The 13,294-nt window shown below is 43.5% G+C and overlaps 1 protein-coding gene across 2 annotated transcripts in view; it reads right to left on the minus strand.

Moving 5' to 3' along the window:
• NCAPD3 (non-SMC condensin II complex subunit D3) overlaps positions 1-13,294 on the minus strand; it is a 146,094-nt gene that overhangs the window by 85,970 nt on the left and 46,830 nt on the right. For both annotated transcript variants that reach the window (XM_030221959.1, XM_030221958.1), the window contains 5 exons: positions 12,479-12,551; positions 7,558-7,683; positions 2,032-2,281; positions 1,616-1,681; positions 1,208-1,294 (listed from right to left, as the gene is read on the minus strand). In XM_030221959.1, coding sequence (XP_030077819.1) covers positions 1,208-1,294; positions 1,616-1,681; positions 2,032-2,281; positions 7,558-7,683; positions 12,479-12,551 — 602 coding nt within the window. The remainder of the gene's footprint in view (positions 1-1,207; positions 1,295-1,615; positions 1,682-2,031; positions 2,282-7,557; positions 7,684-12,478; positions 12,552-13,294) is intronic.

Consider the following 13,294-nt stretch of genomic DNA (forward strand, 5'->3'; position numbering starts at 1 on the left):
TCCCAAAGCCCTTTGATCTGCACTTTTTTTATTGGTGGTGTGCGTGCATTTCTTTCCCTTGGTCTCCTAGAGATTGAAGTAAAAGAGCCGGATATTTGTCCTGCTCCGATGGGGTCTTAGGCAAACAATAGCAAGTGCAAAGCGATGCATGTAGGGAAGAGGAACCCAAACTACAGCAATGTGACACAAGGTGTCATCATCAATTTATTGAAACCCCCTGTTCAGCATGCAGTGGCAGCTAAGAAAGCAAATAGGATGTCAGGAATTATTTGAAAAGGAACTGAAAACAAAACATTATTATGCCTTTGTATCATTCCATGGTGCAACAGTATCTAGAACACTGTGTGCAATTTTGGTCACTCCATCTCAAAAATATATATATAATGGAATTAGAAAAGGTACAGAGAAGGGTAACAAAAGTGATACAGGGGATGGGATTACTTTTCTACAAGGAAAGGCTAAAAAAGCTATGGCTATTCAGCTTGGAGAAGAGATGGCTGAGGGGAGATATGATAGAAGTCTATAAAATACTGAGTGGAGTGGGTAGACATGAATTGCTTGTTTACTCTTTCCAAAGATACAAGGATTAAGGGGCACACAATGATTTGTATTAAATTTACTACTTTGTTGCTTCAAAGAAAATATTTCTTCACTCAACATGTAATTAAATTCTGGGATTCACTGCTAGAGAATGTGATAAAAGCAGTTAGCTTAGAAGGGTTTAAAAAAAAAAGATTTGGACAATTTCCTAAGAGAGAAGTCCATAAGCCATTAAGATGGACTTCGGAAAATCCTCTGCTTATGCCTAGGATAAGCAGCATTTGGGATCTTGGCAGGTACTTGTGACCTGGATTGACCACTTTTAGAAAAAGAATACTGGGCCCCAGTATGGCGATGCCTATGTTCTTATGATGCCAATGAGCAACATTTCTGAGAAAGAGTGTAAGGACAGATTAGAAAACAGGTAATGAGGCACTACAGAATGAATGCATTTCTATTTAAGAGAAGCCTAAACACATATTTAGAAATAAATATAGAACCAATGAAGAGGGTTTAGGGAAGTGTAATGACACTGGCAGAAGAGTCCTGCAACTGAACTTTGAATACAATTAATGCCTGGCAACCCGTGTAAAGGTAGAAAACTAGATCCTGTGCCATCAATATGCAAATCAGTCCAAACTGGTTAAACTCAACCTTAAAAACGCACCATCAGACATGGAGCTGTCACTGGGATCCGTCACCTCCAACGTTTTGAATGTTCCCTGCGACTTCTGCGGGAGAGTGGAGGAAGTGGCTACAACACAGACAAAACAAGCAAGTAAAATATCAAGTTATACACTATTTCCTGGGACCTGCATCTATTACTGTTTCTGACGCAAGACATTAGTTCGCACACAAAAAGGGAAATAACCAGTCTGAGAAATATATCGCTATAATCAGGGACCCCATCTTCCCATTTCCTCTATTTGCAGAGCAATATTTCAAATCACAGTCCTAACAAAAGTTACATAAGTATGTTTTAAACAAACTTGCAGCATCTTCATCCTTTATTTGGAATATCCTTGGAGCAGAAACATTTTGCATATTCTAATTATAAGAAAGAAAAACTCTTTACCTTCATTACTGGCAAGCGAGTTTTCTGGAGAGGTGCCTGTTCCTCCTAAGACTGTAAAAATAGAATCTGAAAAATCAAGAGGACCCAGAATCAAAAGGGGGTTCAAGGCAGCTTCTGTCTCTGCCCCGGGGTATCTAGTCTAAAGTGGTGAGACATCTTAACCTTGCTTCATCTATAGCACTAATTCTGCAGGACTTTAAAAAGTGTCTAAAGTATTTGATATTAGCTCAATTGTTCTACAAGTTTGGGGTGAACTATGCTTTAATTTCTTCATCCACATTTCATTCCCTGAATACCATCCCATTTACTAATCTAGAGAACCCCCAGTCAAATTGTATTTTAAATGTCATTTTATACTGATGGGTTGATAGGCATTCACATGAAGGCTCCTTATTCTCTGCTCCTCAGATACTTACTTCCTTGCAAGACCATTGTCCTGCCCTCTACAGAGGACATTTTCATTTCCAGGCACTGAGCAAAGCAGGAAAGGGCTTTACTGCGGACAGTGGGTGCCTTGTCCGAGCAGCGGCCCAGCACCATAGACTGAATCAGGAACTTATGCTGTAAAAATTTCTGATGTTCTGGAGGAACAGAACCATCCAGTTGTCTCTCAGATAAATCCAACAGAGCCATTACAACTTCCAAGGCAAACACTCTGTATGAGATCTGTGAAATGAGAACCAAGATTAACTAAATTTGTGCATTTAGAGCAGATTTTTTTTTAATACACACAATGACTAGAAATGTGAACTAGTTCTGGTCTTATTTAGGCTCTTGCAATAGCAATATACAGCATGTATCCCATAACAATAGAGGGCCCTCCTCAGATGAAATGAGCCTATTTTACAGGTTAGACACTAGGTGGGGCCCTTTAACTAAAAGGCAGTCAGGTTTTGCAGTTATTGCACTTTAACAGCAACAATATGTAGTAAGTGCAAAGGCTGTGCAGTAATTGTCAGGTGTGTGCTCAGTATGTTCTCTGCAGTTACCACAGTGAAATGTTTTCTCCAGTGATAAGCAGGATCTAAAGTTGAAGTAATGCATCTTTACCTTGGAGGAAATCAAAGGAAACCAATAAGGTAGACCTGCAAATAACTGTCTATTGAACTTTCTAATATCTCAGTTAAAGTCCAAACTGTCCACAGAAACTTCCTCAAGTAAACATTCTCCTTCTGTGACCATGTCTTCTGCAATTTTTGTGATTATTATAAAAAAAGTGTCAAATTAACACTGAAGAGCTATTTAAAAAAAAAAAAATGGGGGGGGGGGGGGTAGACATTACCTGGGTAAAACTGAGAATCCTCGTTGAAATATCCAACAGTGTTCAAAATTCTCAGGTTTTTTTAATAGTATACATTTATGTTTAACTTGTATACCGCCTTTCAGACGAGAGTCAAAGTGGTTCACAATGCAAAGAAAATCAAAAGGAAAAGGAACTACATTAATAAATAGGATAGTGGAAGGATAGGACATGCATACAAAAGGGAGGGGAAGAAAAAAAAAAAAAAAAACACCACTGCCAAGTCCAAACCAAACTGAACTGCACACAGCTGGGAGGCTAACCAGGGAATGCTTGCCCAAACAAATGAGTTTTCCTGGGTGCCCGGAATCGAAGGTAGGAGAGTTCACAGTGGACCTCCAGAGGGAGGGAGTTCCAAGGGTGGGGGCCAAAAAAAGAAGGCTGAATGACATGCGTCTTCAAGTCTAGTCACATGTAGAGGAGTGGCTAGATGGTACCCCAGAGAAGTCCGAAAAGACTATAGGGCATAATAAGAGCAGCAAGGTAAAGGGGGGTGCCCTGATGGAGAGTTTTGAATGTCAGGCTAAGGATCTTATGAATAACACGATAATGAATGGGAAGCCAGTGGTACTGCTTAAGAAGTGGTGACACCTGATCAGAACAGTGAGTGTGGGCAAGTATGCAAATGGCCAGGTTCTGAATGGTTTGAAGTTTCTTGAGAGTGAGTACAGGAAGGCCAGTGTAAACCACATTGTAATAGTCTAGCTTGGAGGCAACTAAGGCATAAAGAAGAGTAGCGGAGCTACCACCACCTAGATAAGAGCGAATCGACCAGATCAAATGTAGGGAGTGAAAACAAGATTTGGTAACTGCAGAGATATGCAGACAAAAGGTAGAGGCAGGGTCCAAATGAACCCAGAGATATATCGAAGAATCAATTACGTGAATAGGGGAACCCTGGAGAAAGAGCACCGCAGAGGGGAAGGACTGATGACCAGACTAACCAAATCAGCAATCTTATCTAAACAGGCTTGAAGTAAGGAAAAATCTAGGCTAGCGGGATCCTGCGAAGAAACAAGACTTCATCCACACAGATATAAACACCAGACCTGAGACTCTTAAATCAGAAGGGCAAGCAGACTAAGGAAAACGTTAAAAAGCAGGGGGATAAAACCGAACCCTGGGGAACACCACAAGTCAAAGGAAACGTGGTGGAGGCTGCATCTGGAAGAGAAACATGGAAAGTCCTATGACTGAGAAAAGATGAAAACCATGTCAGCATTGGCCCAGTAATCCCCAGAGAGAGGAGTACAGTGACTCACAAGGTCAAACATTGCAGAAAGGTCTAAAGAAATCAGTAGAACAGCCTTACCTAAATCGAGAGAGGAATAGCAATCGTTCAGCAGCAAAAGCATGACAGTTTCAGTAGTGTAAGATTTACGGAAACCTGCTTGAAAAGGGTGTAACATTAGTAGCCGTGACATGTTGAATGAAGTGCATAAACACAAATCTTTCCATAAGTTTAGCCAGGAATGATAAGTTAGAAACAGGATGAAAATTGGCAGCCAGCAACTTATCCAACGATCTATTCTTCAAAATGGGATGGACACTCACAGACCCTAAGGAAAGATTGTTGATGACTACAGACCTTGCCAGAGGACTCAAACCATATCTGGATTCCAAGAGCCACTTTATCCTGTAGAGGGACTTGAGCACAGATCAGATGGAATCCAATGTCACTTTCTTGGATTTTACCAGTGAGAACACAATAATGTCCATGGCTAATGCCTGGGTTACGGCCATACCATCCAGTGTCAGCGTTGAGCCCAAAGCCATTTCAACTGAAAGCAACAAGGGAGAAAATGGGAACAGACCACCCACAGAGTGTAGTGCTTCCACTTCCAGAACACCCAAAGTTCCAACTGTGCCATCCCTTGACCCACCAGAGAACTGCAGGGCCAGTGGAACTGAGCTAGAGGGAAACCAAAAACAAAATCAGCACCTCCCCTCACCTCCAACAGAGATCCGGTTTTCCCAGCCCCCACCCCCCAGCGTTACCCTCGCATCTGTGAGCGCCACCTTCCATTACAGTGCTGTCAACAGAGTCCCCTTCTGAAGATGGGCTAAGTGCAGCCACCTTGTTTGAAGCATCCAAAGCAAACATCATAGTTCTGGTACATTGGGGACCAGCGAGACAAGATCAACTGCTGCAGGGGATGCATGTGAACCCTAGCCCAGAGGAACACATCTGGCATTGCTGCCATGGATCCCAGACCTGCAAATAATCCCATGTGTGAGGATTTGCAAAATCGAAGGAGGTGGCGAATCTGCTCCTGAAGCTTTAGTCTCCTATGACCGGGAAGAAAAAAACAGACTTGGCAAATGTTGAAACAAACTCCCAGATATTCCAAGGACTGAGGGACGCAACTGACTCTTGGCCAGGTTGGGCACCCAACCCAGAGACTGAAGGAATGTGATCATCCGCACAGTGGCCGACACTGTCTGACAAGGAAGCGGCCCAGATCAGCTAGTCCTTCGGATACGGATGAACCCCAATACTTTCCATCTGGAGGAACACTGAAATCGTTATCACAACCATAGAGAAGGTTCTGGGTGGCGTCGAAAGCCCAAAGGGTATTGCCCAAAACTGAGGGGTCGATGTTCAAAGCTTACCGGGCTAGCAATGTCTGATTTAACCTAGTTCTAGCCAGTCTAGTGATCATGTTATTCAGCATTTAATTCACAAAGGTGTTCTGCGTGTTTTTTAATAGTCAGGGTAGCAGCTAACAAAAATCCTATGCAAATGTATTACAAAGAACTCATTAGTATTAAAATGAGCATTCCGAGCAATGCACAGAAAAGAACACCTTCCTTTAACATGCAAAATTTTCCATCAGGTCTGGAGCTGTCGATGTGTGAGGGAAACTTCTGGGAAGAGCGGTACGCTTGCATTTTTCAAAAGCAAAACTTTTCGGAGAGCAAAGAACAGAGAAACAGTCAGGGATTGGGCGGTGGGGGGGGGGGGGGCTTTCAGCAAGGAGGAGAATTTTTTCAATAGCAAACAGAATCGGAGAGGAGAACAGCTTAGGGGTGGAGAAACAAGCAGATAGACAATCAGCTGGGGAAAACCCCTGTGATGTCAGCTGGCTTGGGAACGCTTGTGTCAGCTGCAGGGGCTTTCAGCAAGAAGGAGATTCCCCAATGAAATCATCATGGGGGGGGGGGTCACAGGGAAGGCAAGTAAGCTGCAGGAGGAAGGTGGAGCCAGCACCAGAGCACTGCAAGGGAAAAGAGACAGGACGAGAGTGACACCAGCAAACACTGCAGGGGAAAGAAAAGAAAAGAGTAAACCAGCCCTAGCACAAGTGCAGAACAGGGACACTTACTGAGAAAATGTTCTCTGCACACGCTAGGTGCTTTCCCTACTGAGCAGCTTGCTGAAATTGTATGAAGCTCATTTGAATTTGATTTCTTTCGAGCATCACTTGCTATTTCCAAATCGGTAAGTTCTACCAAGGATTAAACACACACAGTTTTTAACAGGGACTTTCAGAGCCCGATTAACTAAAAAGTGTTAGCCTAGCACCACAAACCTTAAGAAATGCTGGTATGGTGGCCAAATGGGAAATATGAAAATAGGCCTCGAGATCCAGTGAAGTAAGAAATTCCCCTGGTCTCACCGCTGCTATCACCGAGCGCATGTATGAAGCTGGTAAACCCAGAACAAACCATTACAATAATCAAAATATGATATAACAATGTTGCAAGCGTTAATCTACCATAATATAATGTTTCAAGCATCTAAAAGAATGCAATTTGAAGAAAGCTCTTTGAACAACTGCCTTGATATAAGATTGCATTAAAAGCTTTGAATCTACAAATATACCCAAGCTCAACTTATATTGAGATAAGAATCTACCACCTATTCTGCAAAAGCTGGAATTAAATTGAAACTATACAGTTTTTAAGGGATTCAATATTTGTTATGTGCTATCCAATTCTGTATCACTGAAACACAGTAAGCAACATGATCTAAAGTTTCAGATAGTGAATCAACCAGAATTTAAGAAAAAATGGCAAATTATTGGCATAGAGTCTGCAATATATAGATGGGAACATATAAATATTAAACAAAAGATAATGCTTCACAACAAGGTACGCCCGTATTCAAAGAAAATCAAATGGAACAATTTCCATTAGCGACAAACTTGCTGATTTACTAGGAATGCACAATCAGCAAAAATTTGTTTCTATTCTGTTCATTTCAACTTTATGATTTTCAGATTTTTTTTGTTTACTTTCAAACACTTGTTTTAATAAACATTTAAATGCATGCTATTTAACTTAATGTACGTTTAGGCACAAAACATAGCTTGTGAGTCCACTAGGGATAAAGTGTTTTGGTTATACCACAGAAAGGCAGGGTATCAAAACTATGACCCTTTACCTTCATTGGTTAAAAGCATATTTAAAACAATTTAGAATGCCCTGAATTTAAGGTGCACTAACAAAACATGCATCCCTATCACTTACCCATGCTGGAAATTGTTTTCTTTTTTTTTTTAAGGAAAGTTTTCCCCAAATCTAGTTACCATTACAGCTATCTTTCATGGATTTAGATGGCCAAACTACTGCACACATTGATCTCTCTGAATCAGAGAAGACCAAAGATATGCTTAAGAAGGTACCAAGGGTTTCTCACCTTTGTATTCTTTGAGTACTTATACAGCCAAGCAAGGAATCCAGCGTATTCAACACAAGGCAGCTTACATAAGAGCTTCACCAAGGCATGAGCTGCATGAGTACGATATTCTGACTTATCTGAGGACTGAAACAGAAAAGCAATATATATAGTGTTATTTTTCTCTGCTAACAGGCTGTTTTCTAGAACATACTACTTGACCTAGACAAGATGATTAGATAAAGACTATCAAGCAGCCTGATTCAGGCCAAGTCTTAATTCTTCCTTCTTTGCAATGAAATAAGGAGAAATTAGGTCTTACCTGATCATTTTCTTTCCATTGCTCCTTCCCACTATTCCAGAACATGTGGGACAGTTGTGTCCATCAACCAGCAAGTAAAGATAGAGACTGAAAATTCAGCCGAGACATCGCTCTCTTGGCATCCAGTCCAGCTCCTCAGTATTTATGTAGGCAAGCAGTTAAATGAGAAACTCAGAATAAACACAAACAACCTTAAACAACTCGCTAACCTAATACTAACCAGACAAGCAAACATGTGCAGATCTCTCTTCTCTGGACAACTTGCAGATGACAAGAGATATGCAGGAAGCAGCATGCAAGGTGATAGTCGTTATTTGACCCATTACTTCACACTGACTAAACATCTCAGAAACCTTGGGCGGTCCTCTGTAACAGTGGGAAGGACTAATCAAAAGAAAATTATCACGCAAGACCAAATTTCTCTTTTCATTACTTAGCTTCCCACTATTCCAGAACTTGTGGGATGTTCAAAAGCAATCCCTAGAGTGGGTGGGATCCTGGCACTACTGCCTTGAGGACTGAAGCCCCCAAACTGGCTTCCGAGCATGCTACAACATCCACCTTGTAAGTGCTTGCAAAGGTATGCAGTATTGACCACGTCACCAACTTGCAAATATCTGCCAGAAACAGTAAGTTAGTCTCCACCCAGGATGTTGCTGTACGCCTCTAAGAATGAGCCCACAAGGTCCGAGAAGCCTGCAAGCAAATAAACTGCCACGATAGTCTCCTTCAGCCATCTAGTAAGTGTGGGCTTGGAAACCGTAAGGCCAAGCCTCTATTTACCAAAAAACACAGTTTGTCCGATTTGTGAAACTCACTGCGACTTCCAGATATCTAACGAGGACTCTATGCACACAGAGAAGCTACAAGGAAGAAAACTGAGTCTCTTCACCCTCTCTACGAAAGAATATAAGCTCCACAGATTTGTTGAGATCAAAAGTTGAAACCACTTTCGGAAGAAAGGAAGGAACCAGGCACAGAGCGACCCCCCACCGCCGAAAAGCAAAGAAAGAGATCCCAATGAGAGCTTGAAGCTCTGAAACCGTATGTGCCAATGCAACAGCCTCCAAGAACGCTGTTCTTAACTTAAGATCTTTCAAGGAGACCTCCTGAAATGGCTCAAAAGGAGGCTTCTGAAGAGCCCAAAGGACTAAATTAAGGTTGTACTCTGGACACGGCACATGAACGGGAGGCCATAAGCAGTCCCGCTCCCCCCCCCCCCCCCCCCCCCAAGAATAGAACGATATTGCAGTGAGCCACAAGAGATGACTTCTGTAGCCGGCACTGGTAACAGGTCAAAGCCGCAGCCTGAACTTTTAGAGAACCTAACGCCAATCCTTTCTGAAGACCTGCCTGGAAAACGCTAGGATGTACGTGATCTGAGCAGAGAAGAAAAAGTCCACACTCAGAACACCAGCCCTTGAACATCCTCCACACCCCCACATATGCCATGGATACAGAGCACTTCCTAGCCTGAAGCAAAGTAGCAATGACTGAATCAGAATAATCTTGTCTCAATTAAGCCCTTTCAATAGCTAAGTCATAAGACCAAAGGGGCACGTATCCTCCATGAGCACCGGACCTTGCTTCAGTAGGCCATGTACCTGAAAAAGACAGAGACCCCTGTCCAGCAAGTCAGATCAAGTCAGCATACCAGGCCTCTGCAGCTAAAAGAATTATTCAACCCTGGTGCAACGCGATCCTTTTCAATACTTGGCCTACCATGGGCCAAGGAGGGAACACATACAGCAGATGTGCCTCTGGCCAGGGATGCAGTAGGGCATTGATCCCCATCAAGCCTGGTTCTTTGCAAAGGCCAATGAACTTGGGCACTTTGGCATTCCTTTTTGTCGCCATCAAATCCAGAAGCAGACAACCCTCATCGGTCCACCATCAGCCCTGACCGGATAGCTCCCATTCTTCCAGGTCCAAGGACTGCCTTCTGAGAAAGTCTGCCTCCACATTCAAGGACTAAACGATGTGAGCAACTAAAGTCACTTAACCCTCCATTGCCCCAGGTACAAATAAGTACCTATATACAATATGTAAGCCGCATTGAGCCTGCCATGAGTGGGAAAGTGTGGGGTACAAATGTAACAAAAATAAAATAAATAAACCGAAACTTTGACTGCTCTTATTGTCTCCATGTGAAAGCGGGCCACTCGGAGGCAGCAGTTTAGACCTTTGAGATCTAAGACCAATTGAAATGTGCCTTCCTTCTTTGGGACAATGATATAGAAGTATCTGCCTTATCCCTGTTCAGCCTGGGGAACTGGAACAATGGCCTGAAGACCCAGCAAGGAATCTACGGTGGACTGAACCCTCAACAGCCTTGGATCCCTTTCAACAAGAAGACTACAAAACAGAAGAGTGACCAGGCAGGAGAACTCCAACTTGTAATATCCAGAACCCATGGGTTTGTGATTTTGGCCCACTCCTCCCAAAACTCCTGAAGACATCCTCCCACTGGAGAAAGCAAGACTGGACCAGCCTCGCATCATTGCAAAGCTCGGGAGACATTGGGCACTCTAAGAAGACTTCCTGTCCACATGAAAAGACTGGCATCCCTGAAAGCGTAATTTCTGACCATATTGCTGAAGACCATGCCAGTACTGTCTGCTGTCTTGAAATCAAGAGCCCCTGAAGATGGATAACCAGAAGCTTTTGGCTTATCCTCTGGCAACCACTATGGCTTAGTTTCACCAAGTTACTGAGACCTTCTCCAAATAGCCTTGCTCCAAACTTTGATGCTGCATCCGCTACCCAATGCCGCAACTAGAGTTGCCAATGTGCCATGACAGGCAAAAGGCATACTGTGGGCCATAACTCATAACATTTCATAAATAGCATCCACCAAGTAGGCCAATCCGTTTCCAGCTGTACGTCTTGTGTTACCAACTGCTGATGCCACTTCAGGCATGCTCTTGCCACAAACGAGCTGCACACTATCACTTGAAGACCCAAAGAGGCCATTTCAAAGGCTTGTTTCAGCGAGCCGTCTAGCTTCCTATCCTGTAGGTAAGGCAATGCCCCCTTTCACCGGCAAGGTGGTCTTCTTAGTCAGCCACTGCCGTAACTAGGGAAGCCCACTCTGGGAAGCTCCAAATTTCTCTCTCTCTTCTGGGAACCAGCAGGTTGAAGCGAGGCATGGCCTTCCCACTCTCAGTGCTGCGTCTGGCAAGACCCATTCTGTTGTAATCAGATCCTGAATGTCTGGATGCATCGGGAAGGCCCGAGGACCTCCAAGCCCCCTCAAGATCGACGAAAATGGAACTCTTTGACACTGAAGCAGAAGGCTCCTTAATGAAAAGCACTGCCGATGATTCCGAAATAAGAGTACTGAGCTCCTCTTTATGAAACTGCCACAGTACTTGCAGATCTTCTCCCTCCTCAGACAGCTCCTTCAACAATGGCTCATCTGAGTAGGCCAAGACCACATCAGATAAGGAGGGAGAAGCAGAGATAGCCTCATCTACCCCACTCCTGGAGATCTAAACGATATCCCTCAGGAGCTGGAGGAGCAGAGGGGCAAAAAGCTGAAGAACCTTGCAGCAACTTTGACTGTCCCTTCTTCAGTAAATAGGCCTAGTATAAAAGCAATATGAACTCTCATGAAAACAAAGATCCTGATGCAGCTGAATGCTCTGTCAGGCCCTGAGGTTGCAAAGCGGCAGCTGTGCTCAGTACGTGGTCAGCCAGAGGCTGCTCCTCACTGCCACTTAGACCTGACAAAATAACACCCACACTGCACATCAAATTACGCACCGGCCCTATCGGAGAGCCCGAAGACCCCGGCATATTTGGATGAAGTGCCAAATCCTACGATGTGCTACCACCAACTGTTTCCTCTGCATCCTACAGAATTCCTGGCTTGCACCGACGCCAGCCAGCAGGTCCCACAGCGGGAACACCGCTTAACTGTCATCTTCACTCACCTGTCACCAGCACAGCACGTGTCTCCCATGCAGTGAGTCAAGATCCCTCTCCTGCACAAAGTAGAAATTGCAGCCCTCCAAGCGGTTCCAAGTCAAACTTTAGTCGGACCTACCATTGCCAGCTTCTCCAAATCTTACCACAGATGAGAACATCTCAGCATTAATACTCTGTCTCACGCTTTCCAGCAAACATCTTTCCTTTTTTCTTTTTTTAAGGTTGTGCTGGAAAAGGAGAGCTCCATAGGAAATAGGGGAGAGGTGAAGGGAGAGAAGTACATTTGAAGGGCACCACAGACAGGGATCTGGAGACCTCCAGATATGACTCTGCAGACCAAGTCACCCGCAAAGCTCAACTGGGGACCAGTTGACCAACTGGACCATTGGCAAAATCACTCAGAACCAGAGGCTGAAAACTGTGTCCACACACCTGCTTTAAGATCGATCTCTACCTGCTGGTTGATGGACACAACTGTCCCATAGGTTGTGGAATAGTGGGAAGCTATGGAAACAGAATTTAAAGACAGTGATACATGATGGAATGTGGTTTAACAGGAAGAAATAGCATTTTGTGTATTCAGTGACAGTTGTCATCCCCAATGGAGAAAAAGCTAGCTCTGGGCATAAAACTAGAAAAAGCTTACTGTGATTGATAAGGACTGAGCTTTACAATAGAGAAGTACAGTACCTTGGCACAGATGTGCTGCAGCAAGATGCGAAGCAGGGGAAAGATAGCTTCCTTCAGGTCATCTACCAGATAACTTAAACAAAAAAAGAATATGCTGTCAATGTAAACACTAGGTTCAACAGTTGAAGGCTCAGAAACAAAATCCAACTACTCTAAAGAACAGTGATCCATGTACAAAAGGTGTTTAAAACTTTATAAATGGGTTCCCAACACCAAGAAAGATCTTAGTCATCCACTCAAAAGTAAGGCAACATGAAGTCAGTGAAAGTAACTAAGCAAAACACTGATGCTGTAGAGTTCCTACAAAACAATGAAAGGAATTTAAGGTGCCTTCTACGAGAAGAGACAAAACATTTCCAGAACACAGGTAATGACTTCATAACAAAAGTAAAATATTTTCCGGCAACAGTCCACAGTATACTGACTCATCTTATTCAGGGCACTACTCAGACAGTTGTAGTGGAGGAGTGGCCTAGTGGTTAGAGCACCAGTCTTGCAATCCAGAGGTGGTCAGTTCAAATCCCACTGCTGCTCCTTGTGATCTTGGGCAAGTCACTTAACCCTCCACTGCCTCAGGTACAAACTTAAATTGTGAGCCCTCCTGGGACAGAGAAATATCCAGTGTACCTTAATGTAACTCACCTTGAGCTACTACTGAAAAAGGTGTGAGCTAAATGTAAATAAATAAATACTACATTGCAGTGTTCTCTGTACTATGCTAAGCATCTCTCAGACAAGGTGCTTTGAGTCAGGCTGGTCTAATTTTCTGTAGATTACTGCTCAGTTTGTGTTGGGGAGCTTTGATTGCCCTAGAAC

The sequence above is a fragment of the Microcaecilia unicolor genome, chromosome 12 (assembly GCF_901765095.1).
Source record: "Microcaecilia unicolor chromosome 12, aMicUni1.1, whole genome shotgun sequence".
NCBI classification, from domain to species: domain Eukaryota; kingdom Metazoa; phylum Chordata; class Amphibia; order Gymnophiona; family Siphonopidae; genus Microcaecilia; species Microcaecilia unicolor.